General features: G+C 45.8%; 1 protein-coding gene and 1 pseudogene across 8 annotated transcripts in view; one reads left to right on the top strand and one right to left on the bottom strand.

Annotated features, from left to right (window-relative positions):
- Positions 1 to 24,996, bottom strand: part of Ascc1 (activating signal cointegrator 1 complex subunit 1) — an 89,457-nt gene that overhangs the window by 63,097 nt on the left and 1,364 nt on the right. For 4 of the 8 annotated variants that reach the window (XM_087597216.1, XM_087597219.1, XM_087597220.1 and 1 more), the window contains 4 exon segments: positions 24,225 to 24,341; positions 22,560 to 22,659; positions 18,080 to 18,177; positions 16,412 to 16,590 (listed from right to left, as the gene is read on the bottom strand). In XM_087597216.1, the coding sequence (XP_087453342.1) occupies positions 16,412 to 16,590; positions 18,080 to 18,177; positions 22,560 to 22,659; positions 24,225 to 24,341 (494 nt within the window). 8 annotated transcript variants of the gene reach the window in all.
- On the top strand, positions 6,835 to 7,140 carry Cox5b-ps2 (cytochrome c oxidase subunit 5B, pseudogene 2; annotated as a pseudogene).

The following is a 24,996-nucleotide window of genomic DNA, read 5'->3' as shown; positions in this document are numbered from 1 at the left end:
AAGTCTCACCAGTCTACACCCTACTGGCACCTGACTCTTCATCTCCCAGACTCTAGAACTGGAAGAAAATAAAGTTCTCAGTCTGCTGTAATCTGTGACCCTGTGACCTTGAACTAAACAGAGTAATGTGCCCAATGACCCTATCTCTAGGAACGGACAGGGAAGATGTGTTCCTAACAATATAAAAACTGTGTATGAGTTCAGGCAATACAGCATTACTGCAAAATACCAAAGTGTCCAGCTGAAAACTACATATGTACATGTGTAAGCAACAAGGGGTGCTGTTCCAGGATGCATTATTAAATAAGTAAAAAGCAGAACAGCAAAGACTTCATAGGCTTTGCTACCACAGAAGATCATATGCAGAGAGGATCACATGCTGGGGATTTCACTCACTTGGTAAAGTGCCTGCCCGCCACACACGAAACCCTGGGTCTAAACTACACCACCATATCAGTCAGGAACATGTGGCCGGCTCATGCCCATGATCCTAGTACTCACAGGTAGAAGCAGGAAGATCAGGGTTCAAGGCCACCCTTGACTCCTGAGCAAGTTTAAGACCAGTCTCAGACAACAGCATACGCTGTGCAGACCAGGCTGAACTGGTCACGATCCGCCTTCCCTGCCTCTCAAGTGCTTGAGTGCAGATGTGCACCACCACACTGGTATGACCCTTCTATCACTTTGATTTTTGGAAGTATATTGATGGCATACATTTAGAGAATAAATTAACAAGGATTTAAAAAGAAGGGGAGGGGCTGGAGAGATGGCTCAGTGGTTAAGAGCACTGACTGCTCTTCCAAAGGTCCTGAGTTCAAATCCCAGCAACCACATGGTGGCTCGCAACCATCTGTAAAGAGATTTGATGCCCTCTTCTGGTGTGTCTGAACAGCTACAGTGTACTTATATATAATAAATAAATAAATCTTTTAAAAAAAAAAAAAAGGGGGAAAACTAAATCTGGAGATGAACTAAAGGGATACACTATACTGCTAAGCTATACCCCTAGCTTGGTCTACACAGTGAGCTCCAGGCTACCAGGGCTCACAGTGACAAAAACAAATCATGTGCACACTTAACTTTTCCTTTGTGTTGTTCTCATCCCCTATAGGCAACTAGTTCTATTGTTCTCTAGTTTACTTGTCCTGTATTTTTAAGGAGGTGCATGTTGCTGTGATAGAAACTATGGTAGTTGCAAAGCACACAAATCCTTAACATGCCCAAAACCACAGTTTCTATCACAACAACACAGACTGGGGGTGGGGTTCAAATGAACACCAAGTTCACACTAAACTGATTAGAAAATACTTGATTTTTTTATTATAGTTTTCGGTGGGTTTGGGGGAAGATTTGCCAACAAGCCCTGAATTCTCTTTTCTCTTGTCTTTGGAGACAGGGTTTCCCGGTGTCGCCCAGGTCCCCTGAGACTATGCAGCCAGCATTCAGTAGTGCTGCTGTTGCTGACCCCACCCCCACCCGTCAAGCCCACCCTTTCCTCCCCTGCTCCTGTTTTAAATGTTCACTTATTTATTATTTAAGTTATTATATCGTACATGTGCATACACATGCACTCACATTCACGCCACAGCACATGTCTTGGGGTCAGATGGGAATTTTTGCCCATCAGCTGTGTCTTTCTACCATGTGGGCTTGAACTCGGGTCACCAGGCTTGACAGCAGGCGCCCCAACCCACTGAGCCCTCTCAACAGCTCCCATTACGCCGTTTCTGTCTAGTGTTTTATCACAGTCACAGAAAGCCAGCTGATCCACTTTACCATACCCTTTGAGAGGCTATCATTGTATGCACTTGGGTTTGCTTGGCCAGGAACACGCTGAATACTGAGAAACTACACGCACACAGTACAACAAAACACAGAACCACAGAACTGCTTAGGTTACATGACCTCAAGTCTTTAGGGGGCTTTGAGTCATGAGGTCATCCTGTCTTTAACTCTACTGGAAATTCATAAGTAACCTTACTGGGAAATCTTTTAATAAGTAGAGAAACACTAAATTTTACCCTGCTTAATACTGCCACCACCAAAATAAACAAATAAAAATAAACCAAGCATATCTCTTATAGCACTGTCTAAATTTAATATAAGATCAAACAATGTTTAAGGCAGTGGTACAAATCTCCAGGGCCATTGCTTCTCTTTGCCTGGAATAGAGACTCCTACCTCAAGTTTGTTCGCTGAAACAGATCAAGACCAACATCGAGTTCTTTACCCCAGGGTTTAATTACACTGGGCCCTGCTCCAAATCTGCCATTATTTGGAGCTGGAACTGTTCTGCTCCATTAGGTTGGCCACCCAGGCTGGCGCCTGAAAATTCTAATGCTGTTGACCTTCCACCCAGAAGAGGCAAGCAGGAAGTAACAGGGAGCTCCCGGGCAGTCCTGTCTGGGTGAAAATAAGTGTGCTTCTTCATGGCAAAGTCACATCTCCGAGCTTCTGCTTCTTTACATGTTATGTAGGGTCTCAAAACAAATCCGAAGCAGCCTCCATCGGAGAAGTGCGGTGAAGCCGGAACCAGAGTTTAAAGCCCCCAGTGCTTGCACGGCCTTAACCCTGTCCCAAGCGGCTGCTTGCAGTCCACAACTGGCAACCTCATGGTCATCTCAGGATTCCTGAGATCTTACTTTGTTTTCTATCCTAGGAACGGAACTTTCAGTCTCTCACATGCTAGGCAAGCACTCTATCACTGAGCTACATCTGGCCCTCTTTATTTTGGGACAGAATCTTGCTAAGTTACTCAGGCTGTCCTTTTACTCCATAGATAGCCCAGCTACGGCCTGCACCTGCCATCCTACTGCCTCAGCACTCCAGCAGCTAAGATGACAGGTGGGCAGCATCACACTCTCAGGCCCATCTCCTTTCTGGCCTGGCACTCCAGGAAATGCTGGCAATGTACGTGTAGCACTAGCAAGCTTGGAGGAGAGACCCGGAGAGTGCAGTGCCCCACCATGGAGCACTCCTTCTGCTTCCTTAACACTCAAAGCCGGCCAGCCGAGCAAATGGCAGCTTGTACAGGTGCATCTGCCTGCGGCCTGCCTACAAGCAGACGGAAGCTCCCCAGACTAAGAAATGAACTTGAAGAATCTGATCCCTGTGCTCTGCCTCGACAGTAGATGCTGACTAGCAGTGACAATAGTCATCCATTACATACATCTTTTAGCAGGTCCAGAAGCTCGCACCTCACTGGGCATTACAGTCCCCAGGCTGATGCCACTGCTACCAGCCCACTGTTGCTAGACAAGTCATTCCATGCTTATCAGCCTCAGTTTCCTCTTCTAGGAAACAAGAGGAATCGCCTACCTTACCCCTAGGTTGAAAGTCCTATACATTGTTTCACACAGAGCCCAGGAATAAGAAAATAGAAACCAGGCCTTTGTGACAGACTCGCTAACTCACTTCCTGGGACTCTGCAAACAGAAAGGAAATAAGGGTAAGGGGCTGTTCTCCTGCTCATGATATTTATCATCTTATGGCAAAGTCCCATCGAAGTGCTTCAGGCAAACGACACAAACTTCATCAGCATATGAAGTCATTCAAAGAAGGCAGAGTGCAGAGAGAGTGTTTGGCTCTGTAACCAGACACCCCTAGCTGCTCTCAGTCACTCAGCTGGGTTCTGTGAAACACCTCTGCCTCAGGTCCACTCTGGAGACTGAATGACACTGAATGAGGTCTCTGGCACACAGTGGCATGGCTTCCCCCTCTATTTGCATGACTAGGCTCACGCAAACCACTCTACACTCCCTGTTATAGCTGGATTGGGAACTAAATTAGGCTCTGCTGAGTCACTTCCAAGATTCCTTTAAAATGTTTAGGAAAGCTGACTTCCTTTGAGAGCCTCTATGTGTTATAAATGAAATACCTTGTTAAGCTGTATAAACTGATTCTGGCTTATAAATCCTCTTTATTCAGAAAGTGGAGAGGTTCTTGGTAAGACAGAATAGTGGAGAGTCAGCCTTCATGGACCAAGCAAAGAGCTTTCCCATACACTGATGAAGTTTTCAGCCACTAACAAGAGCCTCTCCTTTCCTAAAAGAGGAGCCCACTTAGCTTCTGTGACAGCTATGGCGACAAGCTTATGTCCCTCAAAGCTTAATGTGTCTCCCAAAGCAGCTTACACGCATTAGTGCATTAGTGAGCACTACTTCCAACAACAGCGAGTCTCAAAGGCAGACCCTGATGACTCCAACCTCAGGGACAGTACAACCAAACTGGTTCAAGCCGGCTCAGCTCCTGCTCTGACTCTCCCACTCCCGTGCTCCCTTCAGCAGAGCGGGGATGGGACCCAGAACCAGGAACACTGAGCACTGGGCAAGCACTCTGCCAGTGACCAGCACTCCCCAGCCCCTCAGCAGGAATCTGACACCACTGTGTCCCTCACCATTTCTCTCTAATCTTGGATATTCCGAGTCCTGGTTGGTGTAATGATGTTTAGTGACAAAGCCGGCTGACACTCATGCAGCACGAGCTACATGCCACGGGCTGCTGTTCATCCTAGACACTGTGACTCCCAAACCATCACTACCTCCACTGCAGAGAAAGCCTCTAAACATCCTGAATATGCCCCCCAAATATGCTGGGGACCCTGGCTTCTTCTCTCAAGAGACTCCGTGAGCAGGCTCCTAACTACCGAGCTCTTTCCCCCTAGAGGCGTCCCCCACAGCACCTTCACCATCATTTTTTGACAATGCTAAATTTACCACCCCCGGGTTTTATAGGATATATGCAAATTAAGATTCCTCAGGACCTGGAAGCTCTGGACCTGTCTACTCTGGACCTCTATATCACTTCTGCCTACCCACTTTCCAGTCTCCATGAACACCTCCTGGGGAGCTGTCCTCTCCAGGTCGGCCTAGCAGAAATCCCTGCCCTTCCCTCAAGATTCTCTGTGCCCCTGACCTTCTCCTTCTCCTCCTGCATTGCCCACTGCACTGCTCCAGTATAATACCATTTCTGGGAGAAGTTTGCCCCTTTTGCCCCCCCCCCTGAAGAAAGATGTGGAGTCTTTAAGAGCTCACTATTAGTATAAAATACAGATTTACTATGTGTTACGTCGATCCAGCAAGTGTCTATCTGCATGGGGTAGGCATTTAATGAAGCATACAAACTGAAAAACTTGTTCGTAAGTCCTGTCCTCCATCCAAATGGCAACTATGTGAGCGCGGCGAGCACCTCCCTTCTCTTGCTTCCCTAAGCAATGTGAGAACTCAAAGGAGCCTGTGATTCTTCTTACAGTCAGACTACCTTCTGTAAACCATTTCATAAGGTACCTACCAATTTTCCAACTTCCCTAATATATAAGGAATCCTAAATTATGTTAAAGCATATGTTTGTGAATGTATGTATATATACGCAGCTTTCTTCCTCAGTGAATAATACCAGATCTAGTTACCCCAGACCCAAGAGCCATTATTTCAGCCCAGGGTCAGCTTCACACAGTAAACCACGGCTCTGGAGCTACAGAGATGCAGGTTCTCTGGGCAGCCCGAGGAATCCCTGCTGCTGCAGACAGAGCTATGAGCCTTCAGCATCCCCGGGACACACTGTTTTGAATTATTGTGCTTCATTACTGATCGGCCTTCCAGCAGCCCCTGCTGTGAGATGAAATACAACTGCAGCAGCAGCAGTGACTACAGATGATCGAGATACACGGATCTGAGGACAGTAAGACATTTATGAATTGTAATGTAAGCAAGGAGACACTGAAAAAATGAGGTGCCGTTTACCTGGAGATCACACAGATGACACACGCCTCGTCAGTGTCTGCGAGCAGCTAAATCCCACATTAAATACTCGGCTTCGGGAGCTGAAGCACAGAGATGATGATGATAACGTCTAGAGTCAAATAACACTGCTTATAGAACTGACGAGTGCAAAGGAAGGTGATTTCAGGAAACGCTCTACTAAAAGTAAATGTCATTTCCTCGGAAAGGGAAGGGTGAGGTCAAGGACAGGCAAGCTATCAAACAAAGAGAAAGAAGAGGCGACCACTTCTTTTAAAGGAGAAGTTCAAGGACAAGTGACAGAGAGACGGATGGGCTCCTGCAGCCCATTATGGTGGCACACACCTATAATCCCAACACTTGGAAGGCAGAGAGGAGGATCATAAATTCATGATCATTCTCAGCTGTGAATCAAGTTTAAGACCAGCCTAAGCTACAATTACACCCTTAGAGTATGACTATATTTAATAATAGATCCTCTACTCAGGTAGTTACAGTAAAAATGAAGTCATGTAGTTGGGCTCTAATCTGATGTCTGGAGCCCATGTAAGCGATCAGAAGACAAAAACACACACGGGGAGGCCTGTGTCAGAAGAAGATGGCATCATTCTGAAGAAACGATCCCAGGCTCCAGAACTGAGAGAGAATGAACTGGTGTGCACAAGGCCTCCAGGCTCTGGTGCGTTGTCACTGAGGCCTCCAGACTAATCTACAGATGTGAACTTGGCAATGTCAACAAATAAACATTAATTATTTCCATGTAATAGGGATAGGCAGTTGAAAATTGAAACAAGCACACACACACGCGCGCGCGCGCGCGCGCGCACACACACACACACACACACACACACACAGAGCAACAGCAGCAATTTTTTTTTGTCTTTTTAAAAAAGATTAATTTATCTTTATGTGCACTGGTGTTCTGCCAGCAGGTATGTTTGAAGGTACCAGATCCCGTAGAACTGGAGCTACAGCCAGGTGTGAGCTGCCGTGTGGGTGCTGGGAACTGAACCGAGTCCTATGGAAAAACAGCCAAAGCTCTTAACCACCGAGTCATCTCTCCAGCCAGCAGAAAACTGCAATTTCCTCCACTACCCGCTCCATGGCTTCTGGAGGTGGTGTCCCTACTGATGAGGAGCAGGCTACCGGGCTGGAGAGGGAGATCATGATAGCAGCACAGAAGGGACTGGATCAATTCAATATGCTACCTCCAAAGGCAGCTTCGGGCACCAAGGAAGAGCCTAATCTAGTCCCATCCATTAGCAACAAGAGAATAGTGGGCTGCATCTGTGAAGAGGACAACTGCACTGTCATCTGGTTCTGGCTGCACAAAGACGAGAGCCAGCGATGCCCCAACTATGGAAAACATTACAAGCTGGTGCCCCACCAAATGGCCCACTGAGCCCACCCCTGGTTTAACATTTCAGAATGTAAAAGAAAACTTCTCTCTAATAAAGACTAGTCAATGCAAAAGAAAAGAAAAGAAAAGGAAAGGAAAGGAAAGAAAAGAAAAGAAAGAAAAGTAACCTCAGGCATGGTACCTCACACCTGCAATCTAAGCCCTGGGAAGCTGAAGCAGGATCACTTCAAATTTAAGGCTAGCCTGGGTTATATGGTGAGTTCCAGGCCAGCCTGGGCTATGAACAAGACCGTATGTCAAAAAGCAAGCTAGGAAGGGAGAGGGGGAGGATCTCATTTTTCTTTGTTTATTATTTTTTATTTACCTTTTATCGCTCTTTTGTCAGTTTCACATCATGCACACTAATCCCACTCCCCTCTCTGTCCCTTCATACCCTTCACCCTCCCTCTGCCTTTGCAAAGAAACTCCCAAAGGAAAAAGATCTCCTTATGGAAGCTGTAGTGTGTCACAATGTATCTCACAATATACCCTTTGTCCAGACTTCTTTGCTTGAAAATGTCCATTGCAGTGAGTCACTGGCTGGTTGGAGGCCTCTGGCTCCTGCTACACTATCAATACCAGACCCTCACTGGGATTCCTCTCAGATATCCTGTTGTTGCCCTGTGTCCTGGAGATCCTGCAGCTTTGGATCTGCAGGACTGGCCCCTTCACAAGCTCCAATAGTTCCGAGATGAGGTAGATACTGGTGGGACAAGTCAAAGCCCTGGGTCTGGTCCTGGATGGTATCTGAGCTGGTCGGCCCAACTCTCCCACATCCACACCACAGGTTGAGCTCTCTGCCACTGCCCTGGTTAGTTCATCCAGTGCAGCAGCCAGCAAGGGACAGGGCCAGCTCATCTGCTCTCATGATCCAGAGGCTAGCTCTCCCAAGGTGAGAGCGAGGTAGGGGAGGGTATCTCCTCCTTGCCCATACCAAAAGGCAGACAAGCTGCAGAGCCAGTTTTCCCACTCTTGAGCCCCAGCTTGAAATAAAGCCCCAGGTTTGAAATAAAGGAATCTTGATACCACCCTTTCATATAGAACAGGTTAGCTTTAAACTCAGAGAGCCACGTGCCTCTGCCTCCCTGGTACTGGGATTAAATCACCACACTGCTGGTCTCACCTACTCCTTTTAATGACAGTGAAACTCTAACAGAAATTTCAGATGAGCTTAAGTGGAACCAATTAAAACCATGTCACTCAGCCTCTGAGGAGACACCTGTCACCTTAGTGAACAGATACAGAGCAGAAGTCACCTGACCTGGATCTCACATGCACACTGCCACTTGAAAATAGCTGCTGGCTGTTAGAGCCACTGCCTGTCATTCTGAGGGGGGAATGAAGCTCATTAGAACACCTTTCCCACAGAACAGAGATAATGATCCCTCGCCTATTTCCTCTTTTGTGCTGTGCTCTCACAGATGCTCCAGGGATCCTTTTAGAGGCAGGAAGAAGATATGTCAGTGTGAAGTCTCCCTGTATGCAGGATGGATAGATGCAGTGCAGGCTGATGCGGGCCAGCATGATGTCCGTACCTCATCCAGACAATCTCCTTCTGGAAGAACGAATGCGATCCTGCCAGCATTCGCTCCATGCCTGCCCGTGCCAGTGTGCAAGAGGATGGAAGGCTGTGCACACACCCACACAGACCGACTACTCACACTGCCTCTGCCCACGTGGAGTGCACAGCACTGTGAACAACGGACACTGAGCTTCAGCTACACTGGTACTTACACGGAAGAGAATTTCAAAACTGAACACCCTCTGTACCAGCAAAAGATGACAGGTGCACATGATGCTGTGACCCTTTATGCCTTTGGATTTGCTGGACTTTTATCTTGTGCTGCTGGGCACATCTTCTGCCTCTGAACCACATCTCCCCCGTGCCAGTGCTTCTGAACGTCTAGCCACTTCCACCCCATGCAAAATGAAATCGCCCTGCCATGAAATGTTAAAGAAGACCGTTCTCACACACATGTGACTATCTGACAAGTACAAACAGCCTTGGTTAAGCACTAAAAGCCAAGATCATCATTTATATCTGGTTATATAATTCTCTGTGAAGCCGATGCTGGCCCTCAGGTGGCACACGCCTTCGAATCCCAGCACTTTAGGAAGCAGGAGGCAGAGGCAGGTGGATCTCTATGAGTTCAAGGCCAATTTTCTCTCCATAAGGAGTTCCAGGACAGCCAGGACTACATAGAGAAATCCTGTCTCAAGAACAACTTAAAAATGAGCTTGGGGAAAAAAAAAAAAAAACATACTAAAAAAATCATCACTGGCCCTGCCGCAACTGTCAAAGCCAGCCTCATCTCATCTGTGTTCTATGGTTTTCCACAGTGCCTCGTGTTTCCCAAGCTGGACCGTGTTCTCTATGTAGCTGAGGATGAGCAGGGCCCCTCTATCCTAATGCTAGGATTGAGGACATGCGCTACCACACCCTGCTTATGCAGTGCAGGCCACTGCACCCAAGGCTTCTGCATGCTAGGCCAGACGCCAACTGAGCTCCATCCCCAGGCCACCTAATCTTACGCTCTAGATGACACGTGTCAACCCAGCTACAGTGAGTATGGACGGACAGCTACCATTAAGTGTTTACTGTGGCCATGCTGAGCTCTTCAACTCCTTTCAATCTCCCTCCAGTGCTCCCATCCAGGCCATAGGCCAAGTTCACCTGCTCAACTGCACTTAAGCGAGCACTCCAGAGTCCGCTCAGTCACCTTCCTGAGAACTACAGAGATTAGCTACTGTTGTAGTTAAATGTCTGTTCACTCTCCTCACTCCAGAAGTAAGAAAGCATAACCTGGGGCTGGAGAGATGCCTCAGTGGTTAAGGGCACTGGCTGCTCTTGCAGAGGGCCCAGGTTCAGTGCCCAGCAGCCACATGGCAGCTCATGACTATCCATAACTTCATTTCCAGGGGAACCAGTATCCTCTTCTGACCTCCCTAAGTATGCTGGACACATGCATGCATGTAGGCAAGCATACACACAAAATAAAAGTTAATAAATCTTTTATAAAAAGGCATACATGGACATTCATATTCAAAAGGGGGTAACCTGGGCGACAGCTCAATGTCAGGAGCACTGGTGCTCTCACAGAACAGACAGGGTTGGTTGCCAGCACCCAGCTGACAGCTAACACCGCTTCTAGGGGTCTGACGCCCTCTCCTGCCCTCCACAGGCACTGGATGAACATGGTACACAGACACAAAATAATTTTAAATAAGTGTTAAAAAATAAAGAAGAGGGTTGGGGATTTAGCTCAGTGGTAGAGCACTTGCCTAGCAAGCGCAGGGCCCTGGGTTCGGTCCCCAGCTCTGAAAAAAAAGAAAAGAAAAAAAAAAGAAAGAAAGAACTAACAGGCAATGGTGGTACACTAATCCCAGCACTTGGGAGGCAGAGGAAGGTAGATCCATGTGAGCTCAAGACCAACCTTGTCTACAGAGTGAGTTCCAGGACAGCCAGAGCTCCACAGAGAAACCCTATCTCAAAAAACCAAAACAGAAACAAAACCTAACCTGCTCTCATCTAGGTGGTATGGGTAGGCAATAAAAATGAAAATCTTAGGCAATCAGTTACTACCTAGCCATGAGCCACAGCCCTGCTCCACACCTTAGACAAAATGAACTGAATTAAATATCTAAAAATAAAAAAATGAAACAAGCAAAACCGGGCTGGAGAAATGGCTCAGCGGTGAAGAGCACTGACTGCTCCAGAGGTTCTGAGCTCAATTCCCAGCAACCACATGGTGGCTCATACCAACTATGTCCTCTTCTGGCACACAGTTGTACATGCAGATAGAGTACTCATATACAGAAAGTAAATACATCTTTCTTTTTTTTTTTTTTTTTTTTGGAGCTGGGGACCGAACCCAGGGCCTTGCACTTGGTAGGCAAGCGCTCTACCACTGAGCTAAATCTCCAACCCCTAAATATATCTTTAAAAACAAAACAAAACCTGAAAGAAAGCACAAATGAAGTTCCACATTTCACAGCTGTGCAAAAATTATTAGTGGTGACATGAAAAGGCCTATGGGGCTGGAGAGATGGCTCAGTGGTTAAGAGCACTGGCTGCTCTTCCAGAGGTCCTGAGTTCAATTCCCAGCAACCACATGGTGGCTCACACCTGTCTGTAACTCCTGTTCCAGGGGATCTGACACCCTCACACACACATACATACAGTCAAATCACTAACGTACTTAAAATAAAAATAAATTATAAAAAGACCTACAATACAGAATTTGTATTGTATGTTTATAAACTAGACCATCAAAATGTAATATTTTTATTCCACAAATAATACTGGTAAGAGAATAAAAACACAAGCTACATATTGGGAGAAAATATTTGCAAAGCAAATATTCTTGAAAGAGTGTGTGTGTGTGTGTGTGTGTGTGTGTGTGTGTGTGTGTGTGTGGTGGGGGGAGTGGTAAAAATGTGTGTGCATGCACAGAACTCATGCAGTGGTCTGAAGGCAACTTTGTGAACTCAGTTTTCTCTTCCCAACTTATGTGGGTTCCATTTCCATGAACCAAACTGGAGTTGTCAGGCTTACACAGCAAAGACTTCTACCCACTGAGCCTTCTCAGCAGACGGATCGGTCCTGGTAATATTCTTGTAAGGTTAAACATGCCTGCGACACACACTAGCAATCCTATTCCTGGGCATCGACTGTAAGGAAATCTAAGTTTGTTGTTATAAATACCTCTGCCAATTGTTCATAGCAGTTCTACTCATAATTGCCAAAGTTTGGAAGAGTCCCAATGATGTCCTATAACAAAGAGACAGATAAGCAGAATGGTAGCCCATCGAAGACTGCTGATATATACAGGACAGATGTTGCTTGAGCACTAGGGAAAGAGTCTCGTGTCAACGGCCTGTCTGTGTGACTCCATCTCAGGCAGCTACCGTGTGACTTTCAGGAAGACAACAATGAATGCCACAGGATGCATGAGCCTGCAGGGCCTGCCTGTGGCCATGAGCCTGCCCTAGATTTGAACAGTGCTGACAGACACAAAAACCTACATGTCTGTTAGAAAATAGAGATGTACACCTCCAAAGCTATTTTCACTGCCTTCCATCCTGGCAAACAAAGGAGGAACTTTCTAAAATTCTCAACTTTTAAGAAGTAGATCATTCATATTTTAAAAAACTCTCGGGGCTGGGGATTTAGCTCAGTGGTAGAGCGCTTACCTAGGAAGCGCAAGGCCCTGGGTTCGGTCCCCAGCTCCGAAAAAATGAACCAAAACAAAACAAAACAAAACAAAACTCTCAAGGTTTAGAAAACAAAAGGAAAGAGAAGAGAAAGATCCTAAGGTCTAGGGGCTGGAAAGATAGCTGAGCTATCAATTAAGAGTGCTGGCTGCTCTCGAAGGGGACTCAGGTTCAGGTCCCAGCACCCACACGGTGGCTCACAGTTCCAGGGTACCCACCCACCTCTTCTGTTCTCCACAGGCCCTGCACACATGGGCACTTACATACAGGCAAAATATTCATGTACAGTGAAGCCTAAATAGATGATAAATCTTTAAGAAGAGAAGAGACAGTCCACAGGCAAACAGCGAACAGCATCCATCTTTAATGCACTCGCCAGCTCACAGCAGCTGTGGCTGCTTGCACAAGACCTGCTCGAGGTGAGAGCGAGGAACACTCCAGCACAGAGGGAGCTACGGAGCTACGGACACTCATTAGCTGCCAGGTGGGAAAGCGTTAGTTTTCTTAGGAGTATGGTCCCCTGGTAGGGCAAGAATGCTCCATTACTAGTCCCCCCAACCTGTGTGTGTGTGTGTGTGTGTGTGTGTGTGTGTGTGTGTGTGTGTGTGGTGAGTATGTGTATATGTATGGTATGTGTGTGGGGGGGTGGGGGGTGTCAGTTGTCTCCTTCTGCCATGTGACCCCAGCATTTGACCTCAAGTTTGTCTGGCTGGGCTCAAACACCTCTCCCCCACCATCTCCCTCACCAGCCTCTGGAGAGGCTTCAGCAAACTAGTTTGAGAGGATTGATGCTATGGGCATTAGGTTGCACTATCTGGTGTACAGAACAGACGTGGTATCTTTTCACTCTTTATAGCTGTGCTTGCACCCTGCTTGAAGCATTTATTTGTGACCTATATGCAGAACCTGCAAGAGCTTCAGAGACAAGTGACTTGAAAATACCACGACCTAACGAAACCTTCCCTGCACAGCGTCCACTCTACAATGCGGCGGGGTTCCCTTTGGACAAAGAGCCTGGAAACCAAACCTCTGCCTCAGTCCTCCTTTCCTGTGACAAGAACAATACACAGAAGTGTAGTGTTGACAAAAGTAGAGAAAGAATCCAAAAGAAAATTCTACTTTGGAAAACATAAATTTCTTGAAGATAATTTAAATAAATACTCAAATGCATACTTCCTTTTCACTTCTAAGAATTAAGTAAGAAACTAGTCAGAACAGCATCACTACTGTAATGAAAAACAGAAAGAAAGACCACATTAAACAGAATACTAGGTAACACTCAAAGCACCAACTTATCTGAGCTAGGGATGTCACACACTGTCATCTCAACAACACAGAGACTGAAACAGAAGGATTCTGTGAACCCAGGAGTTCCAGAAGAACCTAGCCTGGGCAACACTGCCAAAGTCCTTATTACAGAAAAAGGAAGGAGCCAGGAGTAGCACACACCTTTTATCCCAGCACTTGAGAGGCAGAGGCAGTCAAGTCTCTGTGAGTTCGAAGCCAGCCTGTAGATAAAAGTAAGTTCTAGGGCTATACACAGAGAAACGCTACTTTAAAACCAGCCCTCACGGGGCTGGGGATTTAGCTCAGTGGTAGAGCGCTTACCTAGGAAGCGCAAGGCCCTGGGTTCGGTCCCCAGCTCCAAAAAAAAAGAACCAAAAAAAAAAAAAAAAAAAAAAAAAACCAGCCCTCGCTCCCCAAAAAGGTGGGAGTGGCCAACCAAGACAGGTCAAGCTTGAGATCCTTGTCCTGGGTGGAAGCCTAGAGGACCAGGACCAGGCTGGATAAGTCAGAGACGTAGGATAGAAAACAATTCCTAATGATGTTCTGCTATACCCGTAGACTGCTGCCCAGCCCAACTGTCATCAGAGAGGCTTCACCCAGCAACTGATCAAATGCATGCAGAGACCCACAGACAGACATTAGGTGGAGCTTAGGGAATCCTGGGGAAGGAGGATTGTAGGAGTCAGAAGGGTCAAGGACACCACAAGAAAACCCAGACAACCAACTAACCTGGGCCCACAGGGCTCACAGAGACTGAACCAACAAGCAGGGAGCCTGCACAGGATCGGCCTAGGCCTCTGCAGATTGCAGTGGTGTAGCTTGGTCTTCTGTGGGACTCCTGACAGGGGGAGAGGGGCTGTCTCGGACTTTGTTGCCTGCTTTGGAAACCCTTTTCTCCTACTGAGTTGCTTCATCCAGCCTCAGTATGAGGGAAGGTGCCTAGTCTTACTGAAACTTGATAGTCCATAGGTGACTGGTGGGAGCCCTGTCATTTCTGGAACAGAAATAGAGGAGTGGATGGGAGTAGACAATAGGGAGTGGGAGGAAGGTGTTGTGAGAAGAGGAAGGAGGGGAAACTGCTGTCGGGATTGATGTAAGAATAGTGGTTAAGAAAGAAAATAAGGGGTTGGGGATTTGGCTCAGTGGTAGAGCACTTACCTAGGAAGCGCAAGGTCCTGGGTTCGGTCCCCAGCCCCGGAAAAAAAAGAAAAAAAAAAAAAAAGAAAGAAAATAAGTGTGAGTGTGTGTGTGTGTGTGTGTGTGTGTGTGTGTGTGTGTGTGTAAGGAAGGGATGGAGGGAAAAGGAGAAAAAGCCATGTCATTTGAAGTCTGTTCCTTTAGTCTTAACTGTTGTGATCTCCAAAGAACAGCAGAGGCTTTTGTTCCACAGCAATGTTCATGAGAGAATGCTGTCTAAACAAAGCAGAGTGTGAAATCAACATACGCCAACCTGGGCTGATTGTTTTCTGGGCACGGTCTCACTAAGTAGCTCAGGTTAGCCTCAAACACAAGCTCCTCCTGCTTTTGACCTCCTGACTGCTGGGGTTCCAGCATGCGCTTCGTGTGTGGTAAGAAGAAAAGTACAGGGTGTAAGTGCTTCATGCCTTTATCCCTTTTGCTTTCTAGTTTTGTTTGGAAGTCTATTTACCCCAGGCTGATCTTGAACCCTGGACTCTCTTGTCTCACCCTAGAATGCTTGGATTACAGACGTGTGCTACCACATAGCTAGACTTTGTTTATCTGTTATTATCATAGTAACAAGAATTTCACTGCTATGTGACCACTCTAAACACTGGCTTATTTTACTTTTTCTGTGCATGCACACTGCATGTGGGCCTGGTGCCCACAGAAGCCAGAAGAGGATACTGCATCCCGTGGAACTGGAGTTATAGACAGTTCTGATCCGCCCTTTGTGCTGGGAACTAATTCTGAGTCCTCTGGAAGAACAAGTGCTCTTAACAGTGAGCCATCCCTCCAGCCCTACGAGTCCACACACAAATTTATCTGTCCCACAGTATTAACCCCAAGTGAGCCATGCCTGCAGGTCAGCAGACCATTGGTACTTCCTTCCTCCACACCCGAAAGCCATGGTGTGGAATACATGCAGGAATGGCCTTCTATGCCAGGCAAGGTGGTACACATCTGTAATCCCAGTACTTGGGAGCCAGAGGTCAAAGTCCTCCTCAGCTACATACGACTCCATCCCAGGAGATCCACAGTTCTTCTCTGGCCTCCTCAGACTCCAGGCAACACATGGCACACAGACATACACAGGGAGGCAACACTCATATACATAAAATAAGATAAAAATAATGGAAACTTAGAAGAACAGAGGTAGGTCTGGGGAGATGGTTCGGTAGATAAAGCGCTCACTGCACAAGCAAGAGGGCCTGATTTCAGAGTCTGAAAGTCAGGTGCTGTGGCAGACACGTGTATCTTCAGCACGGGTAAGTAGAGGAGATGGGGGAGATGACGGGGACCAGCACTGGCAACTGTCAAGTTCTACATTCAACAGAGACCATATCTCAAAATAAAAGTAGAGACCAAGAAAAAAAAGAAGACACCTAGCACCAACCTCTGGCCTCCTCATGGCTGGTCAGCCCACACATTTACACATATATGTACATGTACACACTAACAAATTTTAAAAGGGAAATGCTTCGAATCTTATATGAGAACACATTGGCAGATATGTCTATATTCCTGTTTTCATTAAGAACCACTTCTTACTTTCTAAAAAAGAAATTACTTTTTGATGTTGCTTTCTGCTTACCTTGGAACACTTCTTCAGTACTTCCGCCTGGAACTCCAGAAACCGTTCCTGGACTTCAACTTCATTGAGGAAGAAGGAGAGGAAGTGAGTGAAAGGCTGCCTCCTCCTGAACGTGTCCAGGAGGACATCGATCCGAGTTCGCGCGGAAACTACACCATTTCGATGATGACCAGTGATCACTGCAAGCAAAGACAAAAAACATTAACAGGTTCAAAAAAGCTAGACAGGTAGAGATGGGATAGATAGCCAGAGATGGGTGGTCGCCATCTGTTGTTGTGGTTTGCCCTGGAGTTATCTGTATTTTGATGCTAATTCCACTGCCCCAAGGACAGCAGCCAACTGAGGAATCAGGTGACTTCACCAGAACCTTCTCCCCACAGAATTTGTAAAACACAGGTGAGGGGCAGGTACAGGATAGGAGGCCTGTCATTGGAGGAAAAGGAAATATGGGTGGGAGAGAAGTTTGAAGGAAGGGAGGAAACTGGAAGGGAAAGGAGGAAGAGACAGAAGGAGAGACCGCCATGGCAGGACAATGTGGCGGGTGACATTAAGATTCCATGCTGTACCTTTATAGGTTGTTACAAATGTTCTTAAGGGATGGATGGTACCAGGCTTTGTATGTTTAGGTGGGCAATTATATCTTACCAATTGGGTCACAGATTATTGTGTTGTATGTTCTTTTTTTTTTTTTTTTCTTTTTTTTGGAGCTGGGGACCGAACCCAGGGCCTTGCGCTTGCTAGGCAAGCGCTCTACCACTGAGCTAAATCCCCAACCCCGTGTGTTCTTTTATGTGATGGTTTGAGTCTAAGAAAGTGTGCGGCGGCTGGAGACACTGGGCCGCTGCGGCAAGGATTTGGGATGTGTTTCTGCCAAGATATCTAGCAGATATCTTGGGGCACCGCGGTGCTAGACCTAGTGAGGTAAAAGACAACAGTACATTTTTTTATTTTTTTTTCTTTTTTTCGGAGCTGGGGGCCGAAACCAGGGCCTTGCGCTTGCTAGGCAAGCGCTCTACCGCTGAGCTAAATCCCCAACCCCTGATTTTTTTATATTTTTACAACAACAATCCGCCGTACTGTCACGTCTAGGGATCTGAAAAGGCATAGCACATGCCTACAATCCCTGCACTTAGGAAATGGAGACGAAAGGATCAGGACTTCAAAGCCAGCCTCAGACACTTAGTAAATTTAAGGACAACCTGGGCTATAAGATACCCTTTCTTTAAAAAAGGCGGTGAGCGGGGCTGAGGATTTAGCTCAGTGGTAGAGCGCTTACCTAGGAAGCACAAGGCCCTGGGTTCGGTCCCCAGCTCCGAAAAAAAGAACCAAAAAAAAAAAAAAAAAAAAAAAAAAGGCGGTGAGGGAGGGGTTGGAAGTGAGCAGTGAGATAGCTCAATGAATTAAGGCACTTACTATTGTTGAGTCTGACAACCTGAGTTCAATCCCCAGAACCCAAATTCTGGAAGGAGAGAACCAGTATCTGTAGATTTTCCTGTGAGCTCCATGTGTCACAACCCTGTGTACCCACACACAGACATATGTGCACATACAGACACACACACCAACAAATAAATGTAACTTAAATTAAATTTAAACGTTAGGTATGCTTCTGCACATCTGTAAAAAATGAAGAAAGAGAAAGAAGTGTAAATTGTGTCCAAGTCTCACCGATTTCTCCCTCATGGCCGAGTTTAGGAATGTTAATAGATGTTTTAGTCTCCACTTCTATTTTCTTCTTGGTATCGCCTCTCTTTCCAACTATGTGCCTATAATATAAAGAAAAAAATGCATCTTAAGTTTTATATGGCCAGAAACACTCCCTATTAGAAAACGCTTCAGTAAAGGTTAAATATTAGTAGAGAAAACCATGTCGTTAACATTTATGGAACATGCTATCTTCACTCAGGCAAAAGGATGCTATCACTGATTCAACACATAAACAGATCCACGCTCGGCACCTGCCTACTTCTCAAACCAGATTCAAAATCTGGGTCTGCAGGCAGCAAGAAAAATCAGATAGAGTCTCAAACAGTGCTGTCAGCTACTAGTTGAGCTACAGTTTCAAGTAGAACTTTGCCCAACAAATTAACTGTAAGTTCGCCTTAGTGGATCAAACCTCAGATGATTAAATAAGGCTGTCTCAGTCACTATTCTAGTGCTGTGAAGAGACACCATGACCGAGGCAGCTTACAAAAGAAAGCATTTAACTGGGGTCTCCTCAAAGTTTCACAGGATGAGTCCGTGACCACCATGGCAGCAAGCAGGCAGGCATGCACGGCACTGTCAGCAGTAGCTGAGAGCTCACATCTTATCTACAACTCTGAGGTAGACAATGGGTAAGACTCCGCCTGGTGTGGGCTTTTCAAATCTCAAAATCCACCCCAGTGACACACCTCCTCCAAGGTCACACCTCCTAATCTGGAAACAGAACTAGGAACTGAACATTCAAATACATGAGCCTATGGGGCCATTCTCACTCAGACCAGCACAGAGGGTAAGGAGCTTAGAAAAGGGATCGGGAGTTAGCACTCAGACAGCTTGTAAAGTGCAAAAAGAGCCAGGCATAGCCTGGAAAACACACACACACACACACACACACACACACACACACACACACAGACACAGAGACAAGAGACAGAGAACCTTGTGTCAAAAACAAAAAAGGGGGAACAGAAGCAAACATGTGACCCCCGAGTTAAGCACACTACATATCAGGGGTTTGTTTAGGAGATTTCAGCATGGTGTAATATATAGTATAATATTACGTTATTACTATACATTTTATTACTGTGGATGTTTGTGTATGGACGTCTGCCAACTCACAGCTACCAGAGTGGTCCCCCTGCAGACGAGACAAACCCATTACAACTCCGCCATTCCCTCCCGGCTCTCACGCACTCCATTTCAGCTACTTCCCATGGACTTATTTATACTCCTTGTCTGGGCCTCGAGTATAAATAATACTGACACTGCAGACTATCTTCTGGAAACTACGGTATTAAAAGTGCTAACATGGGCGAGACTACTGGATCTCAGGAGAGACATTTCAGTCTACAAAGCCCACCGACCTTCACAGGACGATAAAGTTAATGGAAAGACCTCCCTGTCATCAACATTATTTCAACTTCTACCATCTCAATTACACACCCAATACCACAGCTGACTATGTCCAAACTATCCTTGTAGGGAAGCATCCGGGAATTGAACTGAGCCTCACATATACTCGTACTGCTTGAGCTAGCTCCTAGCCCTTAGCCAGTTGTCTTTATGTGGAAGATCAAAGCCTAATCGTCTCCACTAAGGCCATTTTTATTCCAACAGTGAAATGTTTGGCTGGGGAAACAGCTCAGTGATGAGCTCTTAGCTGGCAATGTACAAAGAGGCCCTAGGTTTCATCCTCAGCACTGCAAAACCTTGACCCAAATCAGCCCACAGAAGTGAAATAGGAGATCTCCAGCAGGCATGCGGTGCGCACCTGAAATCTCAGTAGTTGGGAGGCTGAAGCAGGCAAACAACAAGTTCCAGCCCAGCCTGCCCAATACAGAGCCCCTATTTAGAAAGGGAAGGGGATGGAGGAAAGAGTAGGGCGATCTTCTCAGTAAATGTTATATAGTAATTAAGACCTAGTAGGGCCAATATCTAATCTATTATCCATATATTCATCAGGAACATAAGAACAGGTCTACAGAATTCAAAATCACCAACAGAAGTAGGCATCTAGGCTGGAGAGATGGTTCAGTGGTTAAGAGCACTAACTGTTCTTCCTAGAAGTCCTGAGTTCAAATCCCAGCAACCATATGGTGGCTCACAACCATCTGTAATGAGATCTGATGACCTCTTCTGGTGTGTCTGAAAACAGCTACAGTGTACTTATATATAATAAATGAATAAACCTTTAAAAAAAAAAGAAGTAAGCATCTGAGGAATTTTTATACATCTCAGCCGTATGTACGTACATAGCTGTGTGTAGCAAGTATGTACTTTAAGACAAGTTACACTTCTTCTTTCAAGAAGTTGAAAATGTCGTGTCATCCTGAAATCCGTCTCCTGGGAGGAAATGTCAGCAGAGCCCAGAAAGTGAGCTGTCAGGGTTAGCTCTGGTGTCCCATTTGGCTACATTCAGATAGAATTTCATTCACAACAAGTACTTCAGAATGTTCTCAAGGAGGATGAAAAGGAGCTCAAATGCACTCAGTTTCCTATTTGCAGCTCTCCACACAGAGTGGACCTAACTCATCTGCTACGACAGAAAAAGAGCAATGACTGGGCTTTTCAGACCAGCTGATCTTCCCCAGCAAGCCCAGAAGGTGCTCAGCTTCTGACAGCATTCGTCTAGCAGTTAGTGTGGGGGGAAGCATGAGAGAGCATGTGTGCAAGCACATGCAAAGTTCACAGTTATATAAAATGACGATCCTCAAAAGAGCACAGTAGCCTGGATAAGCACTAAGGGTTAGTGGAACAGGCAGAGCCCTGCCTTCAAGGCTTCCCATCTGTGGAGGGGCCATGAAGCAGCACATGGATAAACACAGACTTGAGGAGAGGCGTTATGAACAACAGCTCCGTGATGGGCAGGAATGGCAGGGATCAAAGCCAGCTTCTCGAGGAAGGAGAACTTAAGCAGGTATGAAGAAAGACTGAGTGTCAGCACACAGCCAAAGCAAAAAGACACAACACACATGAACTCAAAGGCTGGAAAACCATAGTTGAGGAACTGAAAAAAATCAGATGATGTTCTTACACTAAGCTCAAGGCAAAGAGAGTAATATAAAGCTAAAGAGGAAGGGAAAAAGGAAAGAAAGAAAGAGAGGGAGGGAGGGCAAGGAGGGAAGGAGAAGAGGGGGAGGGAGAGGAAGAAGGGGAGAGGGGAAAGGAAGGGAGGGGAGGGGTGGGAGAAGCAGAATCGGCCAAGGAATGCTCACAATATTGGCCATTGCTTTGGTGAACTAAATTTTCCAGTAGAAAAGCAGAGTTTTTAAAATATAGTGTGTATGTGTGCACACCTAAGTGTATTCATGTGTATATGCATGTGTGGGCACACCTCCCACAGCAGGTTACATGGAAGTCAGAGAAAAAGCTCTGTGGCTTCAGGAGGAGCTCAGGTTCCCAGGGCTTTCATGGGAGGTGCCTCAACCTGCTAAGCCATCTCCCCAGCCCCTGCACGTCAGTTCTAAGCAGAAGTTGTCAAATAATCGTTTTCCTTTTAAAAAAGACCATTCCAAGCCTGGTGAGGTGATACACATCTGGAATCTGGAAAAATGGAGGCTGAGGGAAGAGGATCGAGAGCTCAAGAGTTCCATGTCACTCTTAACTCTAAAGCAAGACCATGTGTCAAAAATAAATAAATAAATAAGTGGGAGCTGGGGGGCTAGAGAGACGGCTCAGTGGTCAAAGCACCAACAGCTCTTCCAGAGGACCTGAGTTAAGGACCTAGCATCACATGGTACCTAATACCCATCTGTAACTCCAGGTCCAGGGAACGAAGTGACTTCTTCCAGCCTGCACAGGCACTGAACACACACAGTGCACAGACAGGCATACAGGCACAATACCAGTCCACTTAAAAACAAATCTCAAAAAAAAATGTTTTTAAATCATTCTACTTTTGATGTAAGGACTCAGAAGAGAGCAGAGATCCAGAGACTCTAGAGGGTTATTTTAAGAATCCACAGAGGGGCTGATGAGCTGGCTTGGCCAGTAAGAGCATTTATGGCTCCTGCACAGGACCCAGATGCAGTTCCCACGGCCACATGGGGGGCCTCATAGCCACCTGTTAAGTCCAGTTCCAGAGGACTCAACAAAGCCCTCTATCCTCCTTGGGCACCAGGCACACTGGCAGTATACATATATACATGGAAGCACTCATACATAGAAATTAAATCAACATATTTAAAAAGGAATCCCTAGAAAAGAAGGGGATGGCAGTGGAGATAAATGTAGATTTAAAGGACATTTAAAAGTAAAAGTCAGCAGGATGTGACAACACACAAAATGATTACATTAATCCGTAATCAGGCCTTTGACATTTCAGGACATGAAACACTAAACTCTTATCATTAGGAATCAAGCATCACCATGTTGAGTGTGAAAGACTGATGAGCCAGCTTCCCACTGAGTTTCCTGGAAGCTGATAGGGAGTTTGCTCACTCACTTGTAGAGCAGGCTAGGGGCACTGACGGTGGCCCGGAATCCATGAGGGGTCTGCTCCACCTCATAGGCACCGCAGGGCTCATCCGAGTACTCCATGGAGTCTGCAAAGAAACCATGACACCTCTGAATGCCATTGCTCAATGGAGAACAGCCCCCTCCTTAGCCAACAATCAACCTCAGGGTAGAGAAAGAGAGGCCAGGCACAGTGGCATATGCCTAGAGGAGACCCTGCACTGGGGGAAGGGGGTGAGATGCCCCCCCCCAGGGTGGAGAGAGAGAAAGAAAGAAGGAGGGAGAGGGAGAACGAGAGGGGGAGAGAAAGAGAGAGGGAGGGAGGGAAGGAGAGACAGGAAGAGAGAGGGAAGGGGGGAGAGAGAGAGAGAGAGGGAGAGAGAGAGAGAGAAGAAGGGAGGGAGAGACAAAGAATAGAAAACTCAAAAAGTTCAAAGTTCAAGGCTGACAGTGGACAGTAAAAAGAATCTCGTGGGGTGGAGGTGGGGTGAGCCCCAAGGTTTAAGGTTCAGTGGAAACCCTTAGGAACCAAAAGGAAAAGTTGCAAAGAACCTAAAAGGAACAGTCATTGCTCTGAAAACAGTTATAATCCACCTCAACTATTCAGTTGGTTTTTTTTGTTTGTTTTTTTGTTTTGTTTTAACAAAATTACTGGCCTGAAGAGATGGCTCAGCGGTTAAGAGCATTGATTGCTCTTCTAGAGGTCCTGAGTTCAATTCCCAGCAACCACATGTTGGCTCACAACCATCTGGTAATGGAATCTAATGCCCTCTTCTAGTGTGTCTGAAGACAGCTATAGTGTATTCATACACATAAAAATAAATAAATAAATAAATGAATGAATAAATAAATAAATCTTAAAAACAAAACCAAAATTACCAAATGTGTCTTGAGAACTCTCAAGGCATGACTACACAGAAGAAGGAAAAACTAACAGAATAACAAGTTAATGCTATCTGGCACTGGACTAAATCCTTCACGGGTTTATTTTAATAATTCATATTCTTAGCCAGGCACCGTAGTACACTCCTTTAAGCCCAGTACGGGGGAGGCAGAGGCAGGCGGAACTCTATTAGTTCAAGGCCAGCCTGTTCTACAGAGTGAGTTCTAGGACAGGCAGGGGTACATAACAGAGAGACTCTGTCTTTAAAAAAAAAAAGTAATAATAATAATTCATATTCTTTTACAATTTCACAGGTAAAGAGGCTTAATTTTGCCACAGAATATTAAGAATTAACAATAATAATTAACTCTACACGGGGGCTCTGCAGTTAAGAGTCCATATTGGTCTTACAGGTGACTTGAGTTCAGATCCCAGCACTCACGACCACCTGTGTGAGTCCAATACCCCTTTAGATTTCTTCAGACACCCATGGCATATGTACACACACACACACACACACACACACACACACACACACACACACACACACACACATCTTTAAAAATAATAATGAAAAAATGACTCCACGTGGCACCGAAGCCTCTGTACAGGACGAAATATATCTTGACACATGAAATACAAGCAGGGACAACGCCTCACTTGAGATCAGCTTTGTCAGAACCACTGACCTGCTATTAAGCAAAGAATTGCATCTACAGTACAAAGAACATGTCCTCCCTGTCATACCTAAGAGCAACTAGGATTGATTACCTTGATAGAAATCCTCCTCCTCTTCATGTTGGGGCTGCTTTTCCTGGACAGGATTCTTTCTATAATTCCGACCATCGAATGTTACAAGCTGTGGGCGCAGAACATCCATGACACCTTCTGGGGAAAAAGGTGTCCTTTTGTTTATTTTTTTATTAGAAAATGAAAGCTTAGGTCACTAGGAAGGCTCAACAGGTAAGGGCAGTTGCTCCCAAGGGTGCTGACCCACATAGTGAAGGAGAAACTGACTCCTGCCGGTTGTCCTCTGAACTACACATGCAGGCAAATAGCACACACAGAAACAAAATATGTAAGTAAACAAACAAATGTAATAAAAATTTAAGTTAAAAAAGAAACTCCACTATGCAGGCATGTAACATAGACTAAATAAATAAATGTAATAAAAATTTAAAATTTAAAAAATTCCACTATATAGACAGGTAGCATACGCCCAGACTAAATAAATAAATATGATAAAAATTTTAAATAAAAAAACTTCATTATGTAGGCCTCTAAGGACACAACTGGGCAGCAGTTCACAGCACATCGTAAGCAAAAATAGTGTCGCTTTCCATTGGCCGGCCACTGTAAGTTCTTGTATGGGTGTCTGATTAACCTATAGGGGGTGAAGTCTTGATAGCCACCTAAGCATGACAGGGTGCTTCATCCACCCTATCCAGTATGATGGTATGTGGTCTTATCATACTCTATCCAGTACGACGACGATGCATTGAGGAATCACCCATACAATACCCACGGAAGAGTTAAGCCGTTT

The sequence above is a fragment of the Rattus norvegicus genome, chromosome 20 (genome assembly GCF_021556685.1).
Source record: "Rattus norvegicus strain SHRSP/BbbUtx chromosome 20, alternate assembly SHRSP_T2T, whole genome shotgun sequence".
In the NCBI taxonomy this organism is placed as follows: domain Eukaryota; kingdom Metazoa; phylum Chordata; class Mammalia; order Rodentia; family Muridae; genus Rattus; species Rattus norvegicus.
The sequence above is the reverse complement of the archived record's forward strand: the minus strand, read 5'-3'. Positions and strand labels throughout refer to the sequence as shown.